Genomic DNA, 23,757 nt, shown 5'->3' with positions numbered 1-23,757 from the left:
AGACCCAGAGCTCGCTGGCTGTCACCCAGAGCTGGCTGGGCCTCTGACCTCCCTCCGCTCAGGGTTCCAGTCATCTGACCACACCTTAAACCCAAGGCCTATCCGATGGACTCCAAGGATGCTCGCCTCAGAATTCGAGATGGAATGTTCTATTTATACCCCTCTCTTGACACTTGTCTGCATAGAGTTCGTCAGCTCTCTTGCCCTGTGTATATATGGTTTATGTCTTCAAATGAAAGACTTCCTTGGGGTGGGCGGTGAGCCGTGAAAGTGCCGGGTGGGGCTCCCGCATCCCACGTCAGAGCGCCTGGGTGCCAGGTTGGGCTCCTGGCTGCAGCTTCCTGCTAATGCAGACCGTGGGAGGCGGCGGGGATGGCTCGAGGGGTTGAGCCCCTGCCCCACGCGTGGGAAACCTAGGCTGAGCTCCTGGCTTTGCCCCTGGCCACTGTGGGCATTTAGGGAGGGAACCATCTCATTGGAGGGCTCTCTTCACCCTCTTGTGTGTGTGTCATGGGGTGCTGTTTGTGTGTGTGTGTGTCTCTGAAATCAATCAGTAATCTTGAAAAATATTTCCCTGGGGAGAGAAACTAAATACCCTGGCAGCTCCTCTGTAGGCACCTCGCACCGGGCTAGAAACAGGATCGCGGGAGGCAGCTGTCCCGTGCCAGAGCTGGCAGATGTCAGGGGACTCTGTTTCCTGAGCCCCCTCTTAGCACAGGAAGAAGGGCTGCTGACGTCTCCTGTTCTTCCTCCCTGCCTTGGGCTGCCTGGCTCGGATCAGTCCCCTCCTTCCTTGCACTGTTGAGCGCCTGCTGTGTGCCACACTTGTCATGGCACTGGAGAAGCCGTACCGCTCTTCTGGACCGTGCAGTCTGATCCATGATACGGCCACGGAGGGCCTTGGCCCATGGCTTTGTAGATGCGGTGGTCAGCGGAGGCCTCCCTGGGGAGATGACCGGAGGAGACGAGGGCGCCCACTCTGTCGAGAGAGATCCAAGGGAGGAGGTTCCGGGGAGAAGAGTGGCGAGGCTGGGGGAGGGGCGGGAGGTCCCGGATGAGAGAAGGGGGTGCGCTGGAACGTGGAGGACGAAAAAGTGGGAGGGTGTGGAGTTGGGAAGGTGAGGGTGGAGCAGCTGGAAGCGGGTTTTACTCTTGGTGTGACGGGAAGGCGTCCGAGTGTTACCAACAGAAGAGTGGCACGCGCCGTGAAGGGAGCATGGGGCGAGGGTGGGAGCCGGAACTGTCAGCTGTGGGTGCTGTGGTTTCTGCTCGCGGCTCCCTGCCCAGCGGCAGCAGCTCCGTTTCCCTGCGGCCCAGCGTGGCCTCTGCAGAGCCTGCCAACCCCACTGCCCAGTCCTAAAGGACAGAGGCCAAGGAGACGGCTGCACCAGCCCCGGGCACTTGCCGCCTGCCTCTTCACCACCGCCCAGACCTGGCCTGGCCGCTGGCCTCCTGTTGCCCGTGGCCACCTCTGGGTCTTGCTGATCGTCCCACCTCTGGCAAGTGGTTGATCCCAGGCAGCAAGAACGTCTGTGCTGTCTCCCCCCACCCACCCCCCCACCCCACCCCCGTCTCCTCTCGCCTGAAGAGGCTGCCTCCTCCAAACTCCCTCTCTTGGAGGTCAGCCGAGACTCAGCGTCAGGTGCCTGGGCCTCTCCCTGGCTGGTGGTCTCACGTGTTAATTTTCTACCTCCCTAAGGAGGCGGCCTGTCTTACAGCGCGTGCATTGTCCTTCTGGATGCTGCTCGTGCCTTCGCCTGCCCAGAGTCACCAGAGCTTCAGTGCGGATCTGCAGGAAACAAGCTGTTCCCACATCTGCTGTACTGAGCGGGGATGCAGTGTGTGTGTGGTGGGGCTGGCGTGGGGCGGGGGGAGATCCAATTTTCAAAGTAGATTGACCTCTGTCTGACACCCTGGACCTGGGCAGACTCCGGGCGTCACCCTGGCCCCTGCGCAGCTGGGGTCTGAGACCTCACGCCCCTTCTGGGGCAGGAGAATGGAAGCCGTCACCCGGCCGCCCAGGCCACTTCTGGCACTTGGGAACTGCTCTCCAGTGTTCTAATGGCTGCTCTCTCTGAGGCCTCTGCTCCTGGGTCTTAAGTTGCAAGCGCGGTCCTTGCTGGAAGACAGCTCTCCTGGGGTCCGCAGCCGCCTCCGCCCACCTCCACCTCTTTCTCAGGTGGCGCCGCAGCCCACGAACCGCCTTCCCTGGGACGTTCTCATGCGGGGGTGTCCTGAGTCCAGGCAGAGCAGGCCCGGGCCTTCCCCATGTGACCCGGGACCCTGGTTGGTCCCAGCTGAGTGGTGCTCACTGGTAACTGTGCAGTGCTGTTTCCTTGTTGAACTGGCCGGCGGCTGATTGGCTCCGTCTTTTTCTCCCACTTGCTGTCGACTGCCCGTCACCCTCGCGCTGGCCACATGCAGTTTCTCTCATCCAATGCTAGGACAGAAGGGTCATTTCTATCATTTCGTCCTGGTTCCGGTCCTCATGCAAGGCACTTCAAAGAGTTTGTGGGAAAAAAATGGAATTAAAAGCTAAGTTTATTTTGGTGTAAATGTCTTTGAAACCCATGCCTACACAGGGTCTCCAAAAGATGCAGGAAATAACGTATTATGAAAAAAAAAGTTATTTTTTTGCACCAAAATTAACTTTTGATTCTGCTTTCCCACGTACCCTCATGTGTATGAATCAAAAGACAAAATTCCCTGCCCTGGGACAGTTTCCAACGCAGCATGTCCACTTAGGTGCCTACGAAGCTTCTCGAATTTAGCAAGTTCAGAAGGGAAGTCCGCGTCCGACCCACGGGGAAGTGCTGCTGGCTCTCCCTCCGAAAGTCTCTCAAAATCCAGCTGCTCCCCACCACGTCTGTGCCTGCCGCCCAGCTGTCCATCACCGAGGTCGCCTGGGCGTGCCACCGGCCTCCTGCTGGGTCGCCCTGCTGGTGCCAGGCTCTTCCGAGCACCTCTCCTTCCCGTGGCTATAGTGACCACGCCTAACCTGAGTCAGACAGCATCGCTCCTGTGCGCGGGACCCTCCAGTGGCCTCCCGTCTCAGTCTGTCCAGCCGTCCTGAGTGTATCACACACACTGATGGCTGCAGGCCTGAGACACCCTGCCCTCAGGTGCTCACGGGACCTCCTCCCTCGCCGTCTGCTACAATAATTCCTTAGAAAGGGCCTCCCCAAGCACGCTGTACCGAGCAGCATCACACGCACCCCTAGTGCACTTCCTGGCCGGGTCCCCAGCTCCTTGCTCTACAGCGCCTAGCACAGCGCACATGCCACGTTCTGCGTTGGCTCATTTGTTTGTTGCATCCGCCCGCACTGAGATGGAGGCCTTATTATGAGGAAGACAATGTGGATTTCACTGCTGAATCCCAGCGCCTGGGACAGCGCGTGCCCTCCGTGGATATCAGTGAGTCACGAATGAGCGGGCGCACCACGCTAAGGCAGAGTAGCGCCTCTCCGAGACATCTGTCTGCAAATCCGCAGAGCCTGTGGCACTGCCCTGCAGGGCAGAGGGGGCTTTGCCGGCGCGATTAAGTTAAGGCTCTCTTAGATTACGTAGATGGGCCCCAAAACGGGCGCCAGAGTGAAAGAGGGTACAGGAAAGTGAGTATTAGCCATGGAGGGAACGGCCCAGGTTACGGCCATCTCAGGGGCCAGGAAGGGGTCACAGGTGTTGGGACACCTTGATGTGAGCCAGTGAGATCCATTTGAGTTCCCAGCCTCCAGAGCGCTGAGATGACAAACGTATGGTGTTCAGACCATGGCCATTTGGTCAAGCCAGTGCCACTGTTAGACAGGAGCCTCCCCTAGAACAGGCGCCTGGTCTCCCTTGACCGTGCACATCACAGGCGCTCCTTCCTAGGGCACAGTACTCTGGCTTTGTAAACGCAGGGTCCAGCAGAGCCTGGGGCTCTGAGTGCTCACCGCAAATGCTGATGTCACTGGATGCAGGTCAGCTTTCCTGGAATATGTCGAAACATAACCACCAGACCCCAGATACTGCAGAGCAGCAGTTCACCCACTGCTGGGAGAGACAGCATAATCCCACCCGCTCGACCACCCCACAGACCTGTGGGCTCAGGTGCTAGAAGGGGACATCCCCACGGGTGTTTCAGGGAATCCAGAGCCAAAGGCCCAAATCCAAGAAGCCGGAGGAAGGAGCAGCCAAGTGGATGACAGCTCTGAAGGGCGTCAGAGGGAATGTTACCAGGCCAGATCCGGGGCCCAGGAAGCTTCCAGCCAGCAAGCCGGGAGCACACAGGGGCCCAGGGAGTCGTGTTCAGTCTGCAGCTGCCCCGGCTGCGTGTTCAGGCCTCGTGCGCACGCGGTTGACAGCCCCAGAGAAGGGGCGGGTGGTTCTTGCTTCTTGGGCTCCTACCTCGCCGTTTGCCAAGTGACGTCTGCTCTCCTGTAAGGCAAAGTGGGGTTTCCAAGGACTGCGTGCTTAGAGTCTGTCCTGGTTGATGCTAGCTCTTAATAAGCAGAACTGAATATCCCATTGAGATCCCTAGTCCCGTGGTCCAAACAGAAGCACCTGAAAATCTAGAAAAAGTAAGATTTCAGAGTGTGGTATACAAAATTCCAGGTCTGATCGTTCACATCTTCCATGCATTTTTTTAAAGAAAACTTTGCAACCCATGGCTGATCTGAATAAGGCCTTTTACTTCTTTGTTATAAACATTTAGGCTTCCAGTGATTGTAACTGACAGCTAAGACCAACAGGAGCCAGCGGCCGTCCGTGGACAAATCATCTGTATTTCAGACTAAATGAAAAGCAAACCCCCTCTGAAGCCCCCCAGGTCTCCATCAGCCCCGTGGAAGCCAAGTGCGGCAGATAAGATGCCCCTGGGTCCCGCGGGCTCGCTCTGAGACGAAGGCTTCTCCATGAGTCTTGAGCCACTTCCACATCCGGGTTCTGGAGGGCTTGCTCGCTGGACATCTTTATTTCCCCAGAAGATCTGCAAAGGCCTGGCTGGGCTGTTTGCTTCATGGAGCGGGGAGGGGCTGTTCTCATGACCTTGACTGTCTGCCTTCTAAGATTTTTTATTGTTTGTTTATTTTGCTGTAGTGGATTCATTTTGTTCAGTAAGTGCCCAGGAGGATGCAGCATTTCAAAGTGTTCTAACTGATAAAGCCATGCTCCCGAATATCCGCGTTACAGTATGCTGGTTATCCATTGAAAAGCCACACTGCAGTGGGGGGAAGGCCGCGTGCTGCCTTCCCATCCCGGAGCAGGAGAGCTCGTCCCCAGCCCTGAGGGCCCTCCCCACAGGTTCTGGAAGCCTGCTGGAAATCAGCACCCAGGAGAAACGCCTTCTGCCTCCCAGTCGGCTTTAGACACACGCAGGCCCCTCCTGGGAACCTGCAGAATAAACTCCCCACGCCTCTCCTTGGGGTCTGACCCCTGACTCTTTGAGTGTTCATGGACGGCGGGAGGGGAAGGCTGGCTGACCCGAGCTGCCGGGAGTCAGTGTGACCGCTCAGCTGGGCCTGCAGCAAGCAGGTGTCTGTTTGTAAACTTTGGTTTGGAGCCCCACAAGGCAGAGAGGCACCATGGCGACGCAGAACTGCACACGGTCCCTGTGCGCTCCAGCAGTGTGGGACCCCTGAGGGACGTCTGAGGCAGGGGGAAGGAGGAGGCCGCCCTTCCCTGCACCCCTGCCTCGCTGCTGGCAGACGGGCAGATCAGAGCCGCTCACCTTCCCTCTGTGGGTGCCAGCTGCTTCACGTGTGTGGGGAGAGAAGCCCTTCCCCCAGCCACAGAAGACAGGAGGATGAGACAGGTGGGCAGTCAAGAAGCCGCTTACAACTCCTGCACGTCACGTCGAGGGCCTGGGTTCAGTCCCCACCCCTGACTCCTGATTCGGGTTTTCTGTCGACTCTGGGAGGCAGCATTGAGAGCTCAAGTACTTGCATTCCTGCCGCTCACATGGGAGACCTGGATCGGGTACCCAGCTCCCAGCTTCAGCGTGGCCCAGCCTGGCCAAGTGTAGACTTCTGGGGAGTGAGCCAGTGGAGGGAAGATTCTCTCTCTCTCTCAAATTAAAAAAGAGAGAGATGAGGCCAAAGATGAGAGTGTCCCTGGTGGGTCTGCCCATCAGTGTGGCGGCCGTGTGGGAGACCAGCCTAGGGTACTCGCCAGTGCCACGTCAGTGATTGTTCTTAGCAACACCAGCAACGGTGTGCATTCGGGAATAAAGGTTTACCGTGGTTCTGAGCAAACCCTCCTCTGATACAAGCGAATACAACAATCCCTTTGGGGAAAACTCGAGTGCAAATTGAGGGAAGGGGATAGGATGCTGGAGGGCTTCTCTTGAGTGTCCCTGGCCAGCAAAGATCAGAGATGGTTAAGATGTCCCCCATCCCCTGTGCCAGGTTCCGGCTGGGAGGAGAAACCGGAAGAGCCTCCATCCATGGCTTATCCTGTGACAGACAGACAGACAGACAGGGGCTCAACAGGGGGCTCCCGGAGCCAGGGCAGAGGAAGATGTAGAGTGGGGACATGCAGCTTCCCCTCCAGAGAAAGGCTGAGGCCCTCGAGGAACAGGGCCTGGCCCACTTGGGACAGCACTGAGAGCCTCACGGGGCAGAGACTCGGGCCGCGGCTCGGATTCAGACCCTGCGGAGGAGAAGGGTATCTCCCTGTGGGCTCTGATGGTCGCCAGTGCTCACCCTGGACTGTGCTAAACCCAGGAAAGAGAAACGGGCCCATGTGAGGCACATCGCAGAGGGGGCATGTATGCTCACCGGAACCTCTGCTCCGTGTGGTCCAGTTCCGGAACAGGGTGGATCTTGCAAAGCATTGCTGCTTTGCCATTTTTTATTTTTTTATTTTTTAAAAGATTTATTTATCTGAAAGATAGTTACAGGAAAAGGTAGGGAGAGACAGAGGTCTTCCAACCACTGATTCACTCCCCAAATTGCCGCCAGTGGCTGGAGCCAGGAGCTGCTTCTGCATCTCCCACGTGGGTGCAGGGGCCCAAGGACGTGGGCCATCGTCCACTGCTTTCCCAGGCGCATTAGCAGGAGCTGGCGAACCAGTGCCCATGTGGGATGGCGGCACTGCAGGCTGGGGCTTTAACCCACTGCGCCGCAGCGCCAGGCCTGCTGCTTTCCTGTTGGTCTGAGGATTCCTTCGGCCCTGCAGCCGCCTCCCTCGCTCCTCAGTGGCGCTCCCTGCCTCGGTGGCGGAGCTCACTCAATGACCTGTACAGACCTCGTCGGGACTGGCTCCTCCTGGGACCCTGCCCCCACAAGCCTGCCCTGCCGGGACCCCTGGAGGTTGACCAGCACCTCCAGAAGCAGCCGAGGACCCCCCAACCACAGTGGCCAGCACCCTGCCAGGCTTTTAAGGCCCCTTGCATTCCTGGTAGCTGCCCCCCACCACAAGGTTCCGTGTGTATCCAGAGAGGAGGCCAGCGGCTCCATCCAGTTTGCACCAACCTAGGCGGTGGACAGCATGGGGCAGCCTGGGCTGCATAGGGTGGGAGGATGGTGGCCCCTGGGCAGCGGCTGCGCGGTGCTCAGTGGCCAATGGGGGCTCTCTGGAGGAAGGGAAGGGAAGGTGGGGAGGGCTGCGTTGATTCCTCGAGGTTTCTAGTTACCCTGTTACACAACTCAGATGGTTTGCCTTTAACGGTCTGCTTGTCCTGTTCCATCTGACCTATAAAAATGTTAACATCCTTCAACTAGATTCCTATCAAAGAGCTGAATGTTCCTTTGTCAGGTCGCACAGCATATTCGACAGCAACCGCCAGGATCCCACGGGGCTGACGGCTGCTCTTCAGGCCACGGACCTGGCGGGGGTCCTGCACATGCTGTACTGCGTTCTCTTCCACCGCGCCGTCTCGGACCCCGGCGCGGCCGCGCCCAAGGACAGCTACAGCCAGAACACGGTCCAGGTGGCCATTCAGAGCGTGCGCTTCTTCAACAGCTTCGCAGCCCTCGACCTGCCTGCCTTCCAGGTACCGAGCCTCCATCTGCGCTGGCGTTGGCCGACCAAGGGCTGGTGCTTTCATCTCTTTTTGACTTTTAGTCTTTTTAGAATTTTAGGAGGCAGAGAGAGAGAGGCCCACAGTCGCCAAGGCTGGGAATTGGGAATTCAGTCCAGGTCTCTCCCAGGGGGTGGCAGGGACCCAAGTCACTTGAGCTATCGCCACTGCTTCCCAAGGTGCATACGAGCAGAAAGCCAGAGTCGGGAGCGGGAGCCGGGAATGAAACGCAGGCACTGCAGCATCTCAGCCAGAGTGTGAACCACAAGGCCGGGCACCTGCTCCGGGAGTTACCATCCGGACACAGATGTGACGTCAGGCTCTCCTCTTGGGTTGGAGCGTAAGGATGGGAACGTGGGAGACAGACACACATCCACAATACCGTCTGCTAAGCTGCTGTCTTCTGTGCTGTCGCATCTTGTCTTACAACTGTCCTGAAATATGACACCCACGGTACAGATGGAGGAGCTGCCTGAGCCCCAGGCTCTCCCCGCAGGGCGTACGCTCCTCCTGTAAGACACTGCGACTTACAAACCCTGTCTTGAGTTCTTTAGATAAAGGTGCTATCATCGCATCAACTTTTAGATATTAAGGAGGGCAGCTTTCCTTATGTAAACAGAACCAGAATTGAGTTATTTGATTAGTATGACTTCCTGAGGATGATTTGACTGATGTGTGTCCAGTGTAAAGTACATGTATAGATAAATATGAAAATCCCTAAAAATTAGGTTTTTGTCATTTTAAAAAAAAGAAAAATTATTTTTTCTGTAGCACCAGACTATCAGCTTAGAAATAGAATTTTTTTTCATGCAGGATTAATTTTCAAAGATTAATTTTCATAAACCTTTTTTGGAAGAGAACAAGCCCCGAGGAGTAGAATTCTTCTTTCAGTTTATGAACTGTCAAGTGATTTCCTTAGAAAAGGAACAAACTTGGCAGGTGACGAGCCCATAATGTAGATGAATCGCCATGCTCAGAGAAGAGGGTGGTGGACGAACGCGGCGGCCTTTGCTGCCGCGAGCGGGAAGAAACACTTCTGTTTTGTCGCTGATGACAAATGTGCAGCCCTTCAGTGGATGCCTTCCTGTCGTTCTGCTCACAAAGGAAATTAGGAGGTGCGTCCCTGCGCCGAGAACCTGCCAGCCTCCCAGAGTCGGCCTGTCCGTCCTGCAGCGGGCACCACCCCAGGCCAGCGCCTCTCCCTCCCGCCTGGCAGGGAAACCAGCCTGGCAGGGACCACCCGTGCACAGTGTTCTGGCAGGAAGCGTCCTGGAAATGAGGGGACCCAGCTGCCCACCAGCTAGGTCCTCCTAGAGAGACCAGAGACGACGAAACAGCAGGTGCCTGTGCGCTGTCTGCGGGCCTCCTGCTGCCGGGCTGCACGTCGTGAACAGGCACCTGGGTACAGTCAGCTGCTGCACCTGTGCCTCCTGGGGCCCCACTCCCCTACGAAGGGGGACCGCCCACCTCCAGCCCGCCCTGCTCCCTAGCGGCCTTGATATGCACAGTGGCCCAAATCAAGATTTACTTCTGGAATCCTTCACGCCCACCCCGGGCAAGGTCTCTCCTCCCTAGACCCTTGCTGTACCCAGCCTGAGATGTCTCTGCTGCTCGAGCCGCTTGTGCCAGAAGTAGAAGGTTCCAGGGTGTTTGGGCCTTCTCAGAATCAGACATCCTGCCTTTCACGTGGCGCCCTCTCTCGCCTCTCAGCTCCCAGCCCCTCCCTCCCCTCCTCCTACCCCTCTCTTCCTTTGTTTCTCTCTCTCTCCTCTATATTTCTAAATTCTTCCTGTTTTTCTCCTTTTCTGTCTCCGTTCTGCCTCTCCTGTGTCCTCTTAGTCCTGCCGTGCCTCTTTCTCCCTCACACAGCAGCCGGAGCCCCGTGTACCCTCTCCCCATAAACCGAGGGTGGATCCAAACAAAGCTTCCTCCTCTTCCTGCTCCAGCCCCAGGCCCGCCCCTGCTCCACCCCCCATCAGTGCACGAGGGAGCCAGGTGCCCAGCAGGGTCTTCAGTGCAGTCACCAGAGACCACTTGGCAGTGCCAGGCGCCTCCCTGAGTCTAAAAACAAGCGTGCAGTCCACAGCGGCCATTCCATTAGACTACAGCGTGTGAGTCCAGAACTGAGACGGGGAGGGGCCCTGCTCACGGTGTCAGGACTGGGGGTGGGGGTGTCAGGGGAGAGAGAGCAGAGCTGCCTCCCTTCCTGGGAGCCGGGGTTTTCGGGAGCCCGCTTCCCTCTGAACGTGTGATGCCAGGGATGACTCCAAGACCGGCTTCTCAAGGACCGTCGGTCAGAGCATCTACTGCCCGCTGCCCTGTGTGACCTGGGCATCTCCAGCGCGTGCTGTCTGGGTTGAGTGGGATGTCCTCAGAGGAGGCTTCCAGAAAACAAGCGGTCGAGAACCAGACAGAAGCTGTGCGACTTCTGTGACCCAGCCCCAGAAGTCGTGTAGTGACGTGTGGACTGGACTTGCTTTTGGTCAGAGCAGCTACAAGCCTCACACACTGAACGGGAGGAAGACTTGGGCCCACCTGTTGATGAGACAACTGTCAAAAAATGTGTGAGCTTTTTCTCAGTAGTCCAGTCTGTCTGGCAAGTTAAAGTGACATATATATCTTCACAGAAAACTGGCCTGGATGGACTTGACCCAAAAAAGTACTGTTTTTATGATAGACATCATAGAGCAACTCACGTTCTAGTTCATCAAAGCTCATGTGTCGGGGCCTGCACTGTGGCCTACTGGGTAAAGCCACTGCCTGCAGTGCCAGCATCCTTATGGGTGCCTGTTCAAGTCCCGGCTGCTCCACTTCCAGTCCAGCTCCCTGCTATGGCCTGGGGAAAACAGTGGAGGATGGCGCTCTTAGGCCCCTGCACCCACACTGGAGACCTGGAAGAAGCTCCTGGCTCCTGGCTTCAGCCTGGCTTACCCTAGCCATTACAGCCACTTGGGAGATGAACCAGTGGATGGAAGACATCTCTCTCTCTCTCTCTCTCTCTCTCTCTCTGTGTGTGTGTGTGTGTGTGTGTGTGTCCCCCCATCTCTCTCTCTCTCTTCAACTCTTTCAGATAAATTAAATCTTTTTTTAAAAAATTCATCAAAAGTGATATTGCAAGAATGTTTATGGAAGAGGAAGAGAGATTTTAGCTGGGAAGAAGGGGGGATGGGTCTCACCTGAGAATATCCAGAGAATTTGTGCGTGATGGGGGGGCACTTCTGAAAAGAACAGAGATCAGTGGCTGACCCCCTGAAGAGTTAGACTAGGTGATGGGAAATGTGTTGATGGGGGCTGGCATTGTGGCACAGCGTGTTAAGCCACCGCCTGCAGCATTCACATCCCATACAAGTCCCAGTTCAAGTCTCAGCTGCTCCACTTCTAATCCAGCTCCCTGCTAGCGCACCTGGGAAAAGCAGAGGGAGATGGCCCAAGTGCTTGGGCCCCTGCACCCACGTAGGAGATCCAGGTGGAGTTCCAGGCTCCTGGCTTCAGCCTGGCCCAGCCCTGGCCTTAATGGCCATTTGTGGGGGAGTGAGCCAGCAGATGAAGGAGCTCTGTCTCCATCTCTGTCACTCTGCCTTTGAGAAAAATAATCTCTAAAAAAGAAAGACAGGACCGTGTAGGCGGGCAGTCCCAGTGTATCCGAACAGTGCAGAGCTGTCACCGGGAGGCATCGGTGGCTCTGGCGACGCTCCGGTGTCAGGTCCTGCAGCCACGGTCATTGGAACCCTGCCCCGTGAAGCTGCTGGAGGCTCAGGGAGACGGTGATGAAGGTGTGCCAGCACACAGCAGGCGCTCAGGAAGTGCAAGCACCCTCCGTTTCTGAAGGTGTGGAACTTCCCGACAGCTCCTCGCCCACGTGGAGTCGCTGCTGACTGCCCGATCCCAGGGCTGCCCCGGCCCGCCTCGGTATCGGTACCCCGGTACCCGCAAGGTTAGCCATTAGAATATTCTGCTGGCTGGTTCCATCTCATTGTATACTAGTAAGGCTGTCAGGCATTTCTCTCCCTGCAGCCAAGCTGGGATCTCGCTGTGGATTCATGCCGGCCCCAGCGGCCTGGGGGGCAGAGCCCTTGTATATCGCACGCCCTCTGACAGTTCTTACAATGGAAGGTGGTCTCCAGAAACAAATCAATGTACCGACTTGGCAATTAATTCTGGCTAAAAAAAGGAAATATAGTTTCCTTGAGAAATTGGTTTAATTTTTATATTCAAACTTCCATGCCCCCTGACCTGCTCTTATCAGTGAAGGTTAAACAGAGGCTACTGGGTCGCAGAGCGCTGGACGCCGCTAATTAAATAAGGGCTGGGCTGAGAAGGTGTCACTACTTGATTTAAAGGAGCAGAGCCCTCCCGAGTCTCTCTGGGGCTTGAAAAGCATTATTTTGTTGCCAGGCGGTGAAAGGGAGGCAGAAGGCATTCTGATGGGTGTCACAGTGGTCTGGCTGCAGCAGCACCCAGGGAGCGGGCCCTGCGCCCTCGTGGCCGGGCCAGGGGACTCCCATGGAACTCCCCAAGCTTCAGTGGGTCTGCTCTGGCTCAGGCCCGCCAAGACCTCCGATCAGGAGAGGCGCTGGGGGCTGCTGTCCCCGCCGACCCGCCGGGAGCCTCGTCCCAGCGCGGCCGGCCAGCGCGTTCTGCGGGCTTCCCTCTCCCCTTTGCCCTCCTGTCGCTCCGTCTGCCTGACATGTTTATTAAATAGAAGCTTCAGGCTGCACAGGCTGGCCCGCGCCCTCCTCCTGCGCCCCCTGCCCCGCCCCTGCCGCGTCCCTCTGCTGTCTGTACAAAGGATCCCAGAGCCTCCTGGCTGGGGCTCCGGGGTCTGGGGGATGGGGGCTTGTTTTGTCTTTCACATGTCATGGGGAGTCTTTGCCCACAGGGCCGTGCATTCGAATGATAACCTGTTACTGATCTTTTCCACTTGAACATAATTAATTGGAAATGCGTGTTTATGTGTGTACGGCAAGAAAATATTTCCACCTTCAGAAAGGAAAGCATGGAAGGTCAGCTAACTGTCACATGTACAGGTGAATTTTGGGATTTTTATGCTGCTCTACGTTTTGGACAGTGAAAATGCTCAATTAAAAATAAGTGGTCAGAAATGCAGCGAGTCCCCGTGCGTCAGGCCAGGGATGCCTTTATCCACACTGGGCGGGCCCTGGGTCTGCTCTGTTCTGTCGCCTGTTCCTTTTCAGGTCCAATGTTGCATTTATCGTGGCCATTTATTAGAGCAAGGACCGCTGGCCGGAAGTGCCGAGAGCAGCCCTGTGGAAGTGTGGCGGGGCAGGAAGCGCCTGGGGACCAGGCTGGCACAGTGATTTGCAGCCCTGGGCCTCCCTGGGCTGGGGAGTTCTGACTCGCTGTCTCTGTCAGTCTATTGTAGGGGCAGAGGGCCTGTCCCTTGCATTCCGGCACATGGCCAGCTCCCTGCTGGGCCACTGCAGCCAGGTCTCCTGTGAGAGCCTCCTCCATGAGGTCATCGTCTGTGTGGGCTACTTCACTGTCAACCACCCAGATAACCAGGTAAGAGGCCCCGGAACCTTCTGCGGGCGGCTCCCCCGGGAAGGCAGAGTGAGGAAAGGCAGGCTGGCCTGCTGGAACCCATCTGGCCAGCGCCGAGCCCTTCGCCAGGCTCCAGGGCTGTGTCTCCGGCTGCTTCTCTCCAGAGAGATCCGCTCAGCCCTGGGTGAGCACTGGGGCTGCCATCGGAGCTCTACAGATAAACTGTTTCCCTGAAAGACTCCCCAGACACCCAGGAGCAGCTCCCCCTCGCCCGCGGGTGCCGCCGCCCCAGCCCTCCAGTCTTTGGTTTTGGTAAACCAGCCTCTTCCGTCGGCTCGCTCTGCCCATCGAGCAGGGGTCTGGTCTTCTGCGTCTTCCTGGCTCTGCCTGGGTGTTCGGAGACTTGCAGGAGCTGTCGGGTGGGCGGCTGAGCAGCCAGGAACTCTCCTCCTCGAGTCAACGGGAGTAGTTTTGCTTTTCTTGTTTGTGTTTGGGTTTTTTTAGATTTTTTTTTTTAAATTATTTTATTTATTACAGGGAATTACAGGGAGAAGTAGAAAGAGAGAGAGAAAGGTCTTGCATCTGCTGGTTCACTCCCCAAATGGCCACAACGGCCGGAGCTGAGCCAATCCGAAGCCAAGAGCTTCTTCCAGGTCTCCCACACAGATGCAGGGGCTCAAGGACTTGGGCCAAATTCTGCTTTTCCAGGCCACGGCAGAGAGCTGGATCGGAAATGGAATAGCTGGGACTTGAACCGGTGCCCATATGGGATGCTGGCACCCTGATTTTTTTTTCCGAAAGGCAAAGAGATGGAGACAGAGAAACAGATCTCCCACCTGCAGGTTCACTCCCCAGACACTCGCAAGAGCCAGGATTGGGCCAGGCCAAAGCTGGGAGCTGGGAACGCAGTTCAGGTCTCCCTCCTGGGTGGCAGGAACCCAGTCCCGTGCACCGTCACCACTGCCTCTTCAGGGGCTGGCGGAGCAGGAGGCTGGAGTCCGGAGCCAGAGGCAGGCATCCAAGCCAGCGTGGCTCTGGCCATCTCAGCCCTCGGCCACGCATGTGCCCTTTTAGTTTCCTTTTAGCTGCTTTGACTATTTGGTGTCCAGACAGGGAGGGGACAGGCCTAGGGCCGCTGGGTTCAGGGCCCTGAGTGCCACTTCCCTCACGCTCACCGATGCTCTGCAGCTGGCCCCGAGCCAGCGCTCCCTTGAAGAAGGCCAGGGGGACATGCAGACCATCCGAGGGACGTTCCAGGGTCAGAGTGGTGGCCGTCCAGACCCCACCCCAAAGCTTGTCACAGGCAAGGCCCCCTCGTGCAGCTCCCGCTGCCCGCAGGGGGAGGCCATGGCCCAGCTCTGCCCCGGGGAGCAACGGGCAGCGCCTCTGTCCTGCCTGCGGGCCACGGCGACGTCTCCCGTGGTTCCTTCCCCTCGGCTTGCTGAGCTGCATTTCATTTCCTTTAAAAATGTGTGTCCGTGTTCCGATTCCAGAAGCATTCCTCGTTTATTGAGAGACAGGGCGAGCACCAAGAATGCGGGGCCTCCCAGGGCTTGCCAGCGCCCCCTGCAGGAGCCGCGGTCAGCCTTTGGGTGGGTTCCCTTCGGTCCAGTCCGTGGGCTGAGGTCGCTCAGGGATGCGCTTGGCCCCCTGCCCCAGTACGCGTGTCATTTCAGGGGCGGCGTGACCGTATCTTCTGTGGAAAGTCACGCTCACCCGAGCATTTCCTGCTTGGCTTGCAAGCTCTGGCTGCATCCTGCTGAACCTCCAGGAGCGGGGACCCCGTGTGCGTGGTGGCGCGTCGCCGGGTGCAGGCCCTTCAGTGCATCCCAGCACGCGGATGTGTTGGAAGCTTTTGCTTAAGGCCGCTGCGTCGGGATAAACTTCCCGGGCCAGAGCTGTGTGGATCTCCCGGCTTGCTGCTCGTTCTGGGTCAGGCTGTGTGTGCCCCTGGGGCGCACCAGCGTGAGTGGGGTGAGTGGGGACGGATAAGTGGAGATAGAGTGATAGGCAGGGCCTGGTGGGACGGTGGCTGCGGGGGAGGTGGAGGGCCGGGGCCCGGGGCCCTGTCTCTGGTCAGCTGGATGCAGTGGGGTTTGGAGATTTTGCTCACTCTGACGAAGAATCTAGAAAAGCAGGAAAGGCCAGAGCTCGTGTTTTAACACCTTGCCTCCCAGCAGGATTGAGTACGAGACCCCACATCCATTTCTGATTTGAGGAAAGACCAGAGAGGTCAGTTCAGCCCTGCGCGGTTGCCGAAATGTAGCAATCTATGAGAAGAAAAAATATGATTAAAAATGCAGAAGTAAGAAGGGAAGAAAACACAGCAGTTATCAAACCCTGAAGGGCAGGTGTCCTGGTGCAGTGGTTAAACCAATGCTTGCAATGCCTGCATCCCATGTTCCGGTGCCAGTTCAAGTCTCTGCTCCTGCACTTCTGATCCGGCTTCCTCACACGCCTGGGAGGCGATAGCTCCAGTGCTTGGGTCCCTGCACCCACGTGGAAGACCAGGGTGGAGCTCCTGGCTCCTGCCTTCAACCTGGCCCAGCCCCAGCTGTTGCGGCCATTTGGGGGGTGAACCAGCAAATGGAAGACCTCTCTCTGTCTCTGTCTCTGTCTCTCTCTCTCTGCCTTTCAAGTAAATAAATCCTGTTTTTTAAAAAAGGCTGAGAGAGACGCCCGCCTGTGGTGACCTGTTTGCAAGCACAGCCCCTCTGTCGTGCAGCCCTTATGCTGTTCTCCCCAAGTGCTGTGGCTGTCCGGACAGGAGCGAGTCCGGCCCCACGGTCAGCTGAGGAATCGGGGTTCTCCACGGTGTAGAAGCCCCTGAAATGACAGAAAGACGATGTAGGGCTGCGGCTGTGTTAGAAAGGGAGAGGATCTCCCCCGGGAGCTCTGTGAGCCTGGGCCCGCAGACAGACCTGCACCCCGCTCTGGGGCGCTGTGAGCCCCCTGTGGTCCCTCAGGGCCTGCTTATACCACTCCAGCTCCTGTCCACACCAGCCGGCGGGAGGAGCTGTGTGGCCACAGACCGTTAGCAACGCACGATGCCGTGGCTCCCACAGACTTGACAGAAAGGGTCGTGAGAGAGCCCCTCAGCAGAGACCTCCTGCAGGTGAGCTGCCCACAGAGCCTGTGCCCGGCGGCTTGCGGGGTGATGCCTGCTCATTGCCCATCGGCTTGGGGAGTTCCTGTAACTAAAAAGCTGATTGTCTCCATTTTGGAGCTACTTTACTACATCATCTTTCTGCTCACCCCAAGCCCCAGCAGTTGGCCAAGTGAGCCCTGCCAGGCTGGGAGCCCTTGGCCTCAGCCAGAGCCATGGCGCCCTCATCCTGCACGAGCTCTGGCAGAGCCCAGCCTCGCCGTGGGCAACCCGGCTAGTGCCCCCTGCCTGCCTCTGGCCTGCTCCTAGAAGAGGGAATCTGTGTTAGCCTCGGCAGCTGTCTCTAAACCAGAGGGTCTTCACAGGAGGAAGTATGCGGCCCAAATCCTTTGGTGTCTGCAGGTCATTAGTCAGGAGTCTGGTTCCTGTGCAGGGTCTGTCTTCCAGGGAGATCCCTCCGTTCCCGGGGGGAAGCAGGGCTGCTGCAGCCAAGCCTTTACCTTGGAGCTGCTCTGCCTCCAGGGTTGGTGTCTTGCCTGCCACCACATAGTCTGAGCTCCTGGATACCAAGGGTGACTCCGGAAGAGAAACCTGGGTGAGAAAAGTCCTGCTCCATCCTGGATACTAGCAGTCATGGCTTCCTGGAGGGCTGCGGTCCTAATTCCAGTGTTATTGTTTTAATCAAAAGCCTCCCTGTGTTTTATGGCACTCTCGTGGCTCTTTCTAAGTTCCTCCCCATTTAATTATTATAATGAACGTAATTAGTATATGCCATCAGCCCTTCACTTTATTTACATTTTGTATTGGCTAATTAAATGCAGGCTGATAATTAAATTAACTCGAATGACAGATGCCTGCCTGCCTGTCTGTGACTGCGCTGGGAATAGGCACCTTTGCATATTCATTGCAGTTCCTGGCTTGTTTTCCTGCCCTCAGAGCAGAGAGTCTCCTGTGAGAGGGGAAAGTCTGGCTCCTTCGGACCCCGCCCCCACTTCCACCCCTGGAGGTGGTGGAATCGCCTGCTCCCCACAGTGCCCAGGGCTCCCAGATGGCCTGGGTGGATCCCAGCCAGCAAGGAGCTGTACGCCACACCCTTCCCAGGGCTTCAGGTCGCCCCTGCTGACCTGCAGCCTCTTGGTGCCCCCACCCCGTCCCACTGCGTACAGAAGCAGGAGCGCTTCCTCGCCTGAACCCATCTGCAGGTGAGGGAGGCATCCCCAGAATCCCGCCCCAGCTTGTAGAACCTGCCCAGGTGGCCTGCTTCCTGCTCAGGCAGTGGCTGGGCCCGGCCGCACCCCCTCGGTGGCGCAGGGGAGCGTGCACGGTGCACGGCTTGTCTGTGCTCGGCTCAGGGCCTGGCAGCCCCTGCCGCAGCTGTCACCCAGGCATCCGGCCGCCTGAGTTCGCTTTCTTTGTGCAGCTGTTACAGTTCTTTTCATCAAGTTGAAATGTATCATGTCTGAGGAAGAGCCCAGGCATTTGAACAATAATTTAGCCATTTTGGAACCGACTTATTCTCAATGTTACAACACCGAGGACAAATGCAGAGCAAAAACTGCCAAACTGAAAACAATTTCTGGCTAAACATTGTAAGACTTTTTTAAAATCAATTTATTTACTTGTTCAAGAGAGAGAGAAAGCTCCCATCACTGCTTCACTCCCCAGGTCCCCACAACAGCTGGGGCTGGGCCAGGCCAAAGCCAGGAGCCAGGGACTCCATCCAGGTCTCCCACATGAGTGGCAGGAACCCAAGTCCTTGGCCATCGCTGCTGCCTCCCCGGGTCTGCACTGGCAGGAGCAGGGAGCCGGGGCCTCCTGTGTGGTCTACCAGCATCTCAGCTTCTAGGCCAGACACCGCCCCGATGTTAAGATTTGTACTAAGGGACCTGGCTGGAGTGAGAATGAGCAGATTGGTCATGGATTATGGAAGATCTTCCTCCCCTCCCATCATGCTGGTGGATCTTCCCACACGAGGGTAGTTTGAAATCACCACGTGCACGCGTGGCCCACAGACCGCCTGAGAGGCTGTCAGCAACATCCGTGCTGACCGAGTGGCTGCCTTGCCAGGGGGTCCAGCTGCCCCAAGCCCTGAGAAGAGACTGTGAGACCTGCACTTAAAACTGAGAGAGGATATCCCCCCGCCGCGCGTGCTGGGGGACCGCTCCTGATGGGTGACTCACCCTGACCCCCACGGATGCTCCTGCTGTGGAGGCTCAGGGTGGACCCGCACCATGCGCCTGCGGCTGAGGTTTCCAGATTTTCTCTTTGTTGGCACCAGATGTCAGGCATCACCGCGGTCAAGAGCACAAGCCTTAAAGTCCCTGTTCCCTTTCTGAGCTGTGACCTGGCACATGTCACTGGTCCCTGTACCTTCCCAGGTTACGTGGAGTAGATGGGACAGCCCAAGGCCTGATTCGGGAAGGCTCCATTGTCATCCTCGTGGCTCTGACTGGCGCATCCGATTGCCCCAGAGCTCCTCAACAGCAGGCTGAATGCATCTTTCTGGCTTAGTGATCGGAAAGGAAACAGGATTATCCGACCAGATGTCCCTCCCTGACCGGCTGTCTCAGCGTCTCAGGGCCAGGGAACCTGGATACGGGACCGGCACAAAATCTCCCATCACAGCTCTGAAGTCGAAAGCTGACTAGCCTGGCTTCCTCGCAGTTGGACTGACAAGTTAGGGAGCCACTGAGCTCCTTCAGCAGCGGCCCTGAGACCAGGTGCGCAGCAAGGCTCACCGTAAGGCTTAGTGTGGCCGTAGGGTGACCTGGGGTTAATCATCCCCTCCTGAGCTCCGGGCCAAGACTGTGCCTTGCTTCTGAGCAGCGCAAGATACACGGGGAGAAGCCTTGTGAGAAGCCCTCAGCCCAACTTTGCAGGGTCCCACGTAGCCTCTCCAGCAAGGTCCCGAGGGGAGGCTGCTGCCCAGCCCAGGGCGTGTGCAAACCCCAGGTGCCCTCTGCCCACAGGGCAAGAGTGCTGGGATCTCAGACATGCACGAGGAGATAAGGCTCGAGGACAAGTGTCCAAGTCTGACTCGTGGCCAGGGGTAAATCTAATCTTTTGGGACTGCCTCGGTCTTCAGGTTTGGAGGAACCTGTTTTTGTTTTTTAAGATTTATTTATTTATTTTGAAAGAGTTAGAGAGGGAGATATGTAGAGAGAGATCTTCCATCTGCTGGCTCAGTCCCCAAATGGCTGCAATGGCCAGCACTGGGCCAGGCTGAAGCCAGAGCCAGGAGCTTCATCCGGGTTCCTCATATGAGTTCAGGGGCCCAAGGACGTAGGCCACCTTCTGCTGCTTTCCCAGGCACATCAGCAGGGAGCAGGATCAAAAGCGGAGCAGCCAGGACTCAACCTGGTGCCCGTATGGAATGCAGGCACTGCAGGCAGTGGCTTTACCCACTATGCCACAGCATCCCCTGGAGGGACTCTTTAACAAGTCGCCGTGCGATAGACTGTACACTCTTAGTTGTCGGCCACAGGAAACCCCACAGTTCAGAGAGCCCAGGGCCAGACACAGCCATGTGGCCCTGGGCAAGGCGCCGGGCTTCTCTGAGCTTGAGTTTCCTGTCTGTGACCAGCATCAGTCAGGCTGGGTGCTCTGAAGGCCCCCCCAGCTCCCACAGGCAGTGAACCTGGTTCACAGATGAGTCGGGGGTTCATGGCCAGAGCGCCTTTAGACAGACTGAATGGCTCTCATCTTTGAATCCAGGAGTCACAAATACGTCTTCCTAGGCAGCCTGGTGGCTGGCCGCACCTCACAGCCTCACAGCCTCCGGCCTCGGCCTCGCTGCTCTCCGCCTAGGACACTTGTCCTCGGCTCGGCGCGGTTGGAGGGCTCGCTTCCAAGGGTTTCTTCTCACAGGGCCTGTCTCCCAGACCTTCCCACCACCCTCCCACGCGGGTGCCCCACCCCCATGTCTGCTGCCAGTGCCTGGCGCACAGACCCCTCAGTGGGGGCGGAGGAAGCCTCCCCCAGGTGTGAGTGGTCTTCAGGAAGCTCGTGGGGAAATGTGTGTTTTTTAAACGCATGGACTTCAAAAGGCTTTTGCACCCACATCAGCTTTTCACTGCGTTTCCCACAAACCGCCGAGGCATCTTCATACACTGCAGGAGGAGGCAGCGGAAGGACCACAGGGCAAAGCAGGAACAGGCAGAGGCTGGGCCGACTCACCACCTAAGTAGCTTCTTGTGTTTTTAAAACAGATTATTTATTCAAAAGGCAGAGTTACTGAGAGGCAGAGAGAGAGAGGTCTTCCATCTGCTGCTTCACTCCCCATTTGGCTGCAAAGGCCGGAGCTGCACCAATCCAAAGCCAGAAGCTTCTTTCGGGTCTCCTACATGAGTGCAGGGGCCCAAGGACTTGGCCCATCTTCCACTGCTTTCCCAGGCCACAGCAGAGAGCTGGATTGGAAGTGGAGCAGCCGGGACTAAAACCGGCGCCCATATAGGATGCCGGCACTGCAGGCGGTGGCTTTACCTGCTACACCACAGCGCCAGCCCCTAGGTAGCTTTCTTGAGAGCTGCTTGCTGAGGGCACCGCCCCAGTGACTGCAGGGCTGCAGCCAGGCCCCGCCTCCTTAACACCTCTGCACATCCATTGGCAACTCTGGGATCTAACTGGCAGCCACAGTCTCCTGTTCCCACCACAGCCCTGGACTGGTCTTGAGAGCTGTTTCCTTGGCTGTGTAATTTATTTAGCTGTGAACCTTTTCTTAAAGATGCGTGTTGTGTTTTTGTTGTTGCCAGGAGCTCTGAGATCCAAAAGAAACTACCAAGTTTAAAGTTTGGCAAATCCTGTATTTGAGAAAACAGCCATGTGTGAGGGGTGCTTTGTGGGCACAGGTGGGTTCGAATCCTAGCTCCTCCTCTCACAGGACGGTGTATGACCTCGGGCAGGTTATCCTGAGTGTCCCCAGCTCCAACAGAGAGGTCCGAGTCCTCACTCAAGGGCTGGCTGTGACATTGAAATGACCTCTGTTGCTCAGGTCCCATGCCCCTTCGTCTCACACTGTGAAAGAGAATGCCTCTAGTCTTCCCACCAGATTGGTGGCCTCTGGTGGCAAATCTACCCTGACTTGATGTAGTTGGTTTAAAAAAAAAAAGCAAAACAAGACGCTTTGATAGGCATATCCCACTCTGAGGAAGTACAAGGATCGGGGATGGGGGCAGGCATTTGGCCTCATGGTTTAGCCACGGACCGGAGGGCCCACATCCTGTATCAGATTACCTGGGTTCAAGGCCAGTCTTGGCTCCAGACTCCCAGCTTCCTGCTAATGTCTACCCTGGGAGGCAGCAGCGATGGCTGAAGGGGTCGGGTCCCCACCACCCACGTAGGAGCTCCAGATTGCGTTCCTGGCTTCTGCCTGGCCCGGCCCCAGCTGCTGCAGGCTCTTGGGGGGAGTGAGACGATGGATAGGAGATCCCTCTGTGTCTGTGTGGGCACACCCGTGTCACTCAGATACAGAGAAATGTATCTGAAAACGGCGATGGTATGGCCGACACCTCTTGGGGTCCTGGTGCAAAGTGGGCGAGGTCGTGCGCCCAGTGGTGTGCTCACCCCCTGGCCCAGAGCCGACGCTGACTCGTGAAGATGCGGTCATTGTCCTGGTCTGCTCCAGACTCCCTGCTCTGCGTGGACGCGCCCTGGAGTGCCCGCTGTAGCCAGCGCTGCCGCCGAGTGAGAAACCGAGACAGCTCTGTGTCCACCGCCTGCAGGTTCCTCTGTGGACCCAGAGATCCAGGGTGCCGGGTGTCCTCCAGCCTCTGCGTCTCTGTGTCTCTGTGCTGCACCCACTGGCTGCTCGGACACAGGCGCCAGGGAGTCAGTCTGGCCGTGGCCGGCCGCCAGCCCCTTCCCGCACGGCCCGGCTGGCTCAGCTGGACGCCCTGACAGGTGATAGCCACGTGCACCTCTGGAAGGCAGCAGAGTCCCCACTCGGCACCTTGCTGCAGGAGGAGAGGGGGGCGTCCTCCCACTCACACAGGCCTCTCCCGCGTGGGCAGAGGCTGAAGCTGGGCCCAGAGCTGGCGGCGAGGTGCAGGGGCCGGTGCTGGGAAGGACCGCGGAGCGGCTCGCATGAATCAATGTGAACACTTAATGGGCCTTAATTGGAACCTTATCCTACTGTACTTAGGGCCGAGAGATGAAAGCGGGAGAAATCTGAGAGACCATTTATTTCACTTGAGAAAGCAGTAAACCGAAACTACAAAAAGATTTGACTACTATTATATTTTTATGATTAAATAAAATTGTCACAGGCTAGCGCTGGTGAGCCCATAAACGCTGCGTGGAATGCGTCCCCGCTGTCCGGCAGCTGCTAGGTTATGGCCAGGAAACCGCTCAGCCCCGCTCTGCATTCGTGCACCCGAGAGCCCTGGGGGGCGGGCACGCTCACCCCCGGCAGGCCGCAGGAGCACCTGTGCGGAGAGCCTGTAACACCCTGTGTGTGGGTGCAGGTGGCCGGGTCTCTTGCTCTAAAGCTAGGTTAGAACATTAGGATCAGCACTCACTGTGAGTTGGCAAATTTTTGAAAAAAGATTTATTTATTTATTTGAAAGGCAGAGTTACAGAGAGAGAGAGAGAGAGACGCTGATCTTCCATGCACTGCTTCACTCCCCAAATGACCTCAACAGCAAGGGCTGGCCAGGCAAAGCCAAGAGCCTGGAGCTCCATCCGGGTCTCCCATGTAGGTGGCAGGGATCCGTCCAAGCGCTCAGGCCATCCTCTGCTGCCCTCCCAGGCACACTAGCAGGGAGCTGGATCAGAAGTGGAGCGGCCAGGATTCCCAGACGGGATGCCAGCATCGCAGGCAGCGGCTCCACCCGCTGCACCACAGCACCAGCCCTGAGCTGGCATATTTTATGGGGTGATTCTTTTTCATTCCTCCTTAAGCAAAAGCACATCCTCAGTTCTCCCCCCCCCCCATATGTAACTGCGCTGCCCGCAGGTGTGGGGAGCCGCAGAGGGAGCACACCGGTGCGCCGCCCACAGCCCAGGACCACATCCAGCTGCCGGCCCACAGTCCTCCCAGGTCCCCTCGTGCCCACAGAATAAGGCAGCTCCTCAGATGGAGGAAGAGGAGGGAGGGTGCTTTCCTGGCCGGCAGTATCTGAGGGTGGAGTCCCTGACAAGCTCTAGAACCTGG

At 57.3% G+C, this 23,757-nt stretch overlaps 1 protein-coding gene across 1 annotated transcript in view; it reads left to right on the top strand.

Moving 5' to 3' along the window:
- Window positions 1–23,757, top strand: part of SCAPER (S-phase cyclin A associated protein in the ER) — a 412,160-nt gene that overhangs the window by 372,697 nt on the left and 15,706 nt on the right. Inside the window, exons 28-29 of the mRNA XM_062206396.1 lie at window positions 7,735–7,972; window positions 13,373–13,522. Of these exons, the coding sequence (XP_062062380.1) occupies window positions 7,735–7,972; window positions 13,373–13,522 (388 nt within the window). The remainder of the gene's footprint in view (window positions 1–7,734; window positions 7,973–13,372; window positions 13,523–23,757) is intronic.

The sequence above is a fragment of the Lepus europaeus genome, chromosome 11 (genome assembly GCF_033115175.1).
Source record: "Lepus europaeus isolate LE1 chromosome 11, mLepTim1.pri, whole genome shotgun sequence".
NCBI classification, from domain to species: Eukaryota; Metazoa; Chordata; class Mammalia; order Lagomorpha; family Leporidae; genus Lepus; species Lepus europaeus.
The sequence above is the reverse complement of the archived record's forward strand: the minus strand, read 5'-3'. Positions and strand labels throughout refer to the sequence as shown.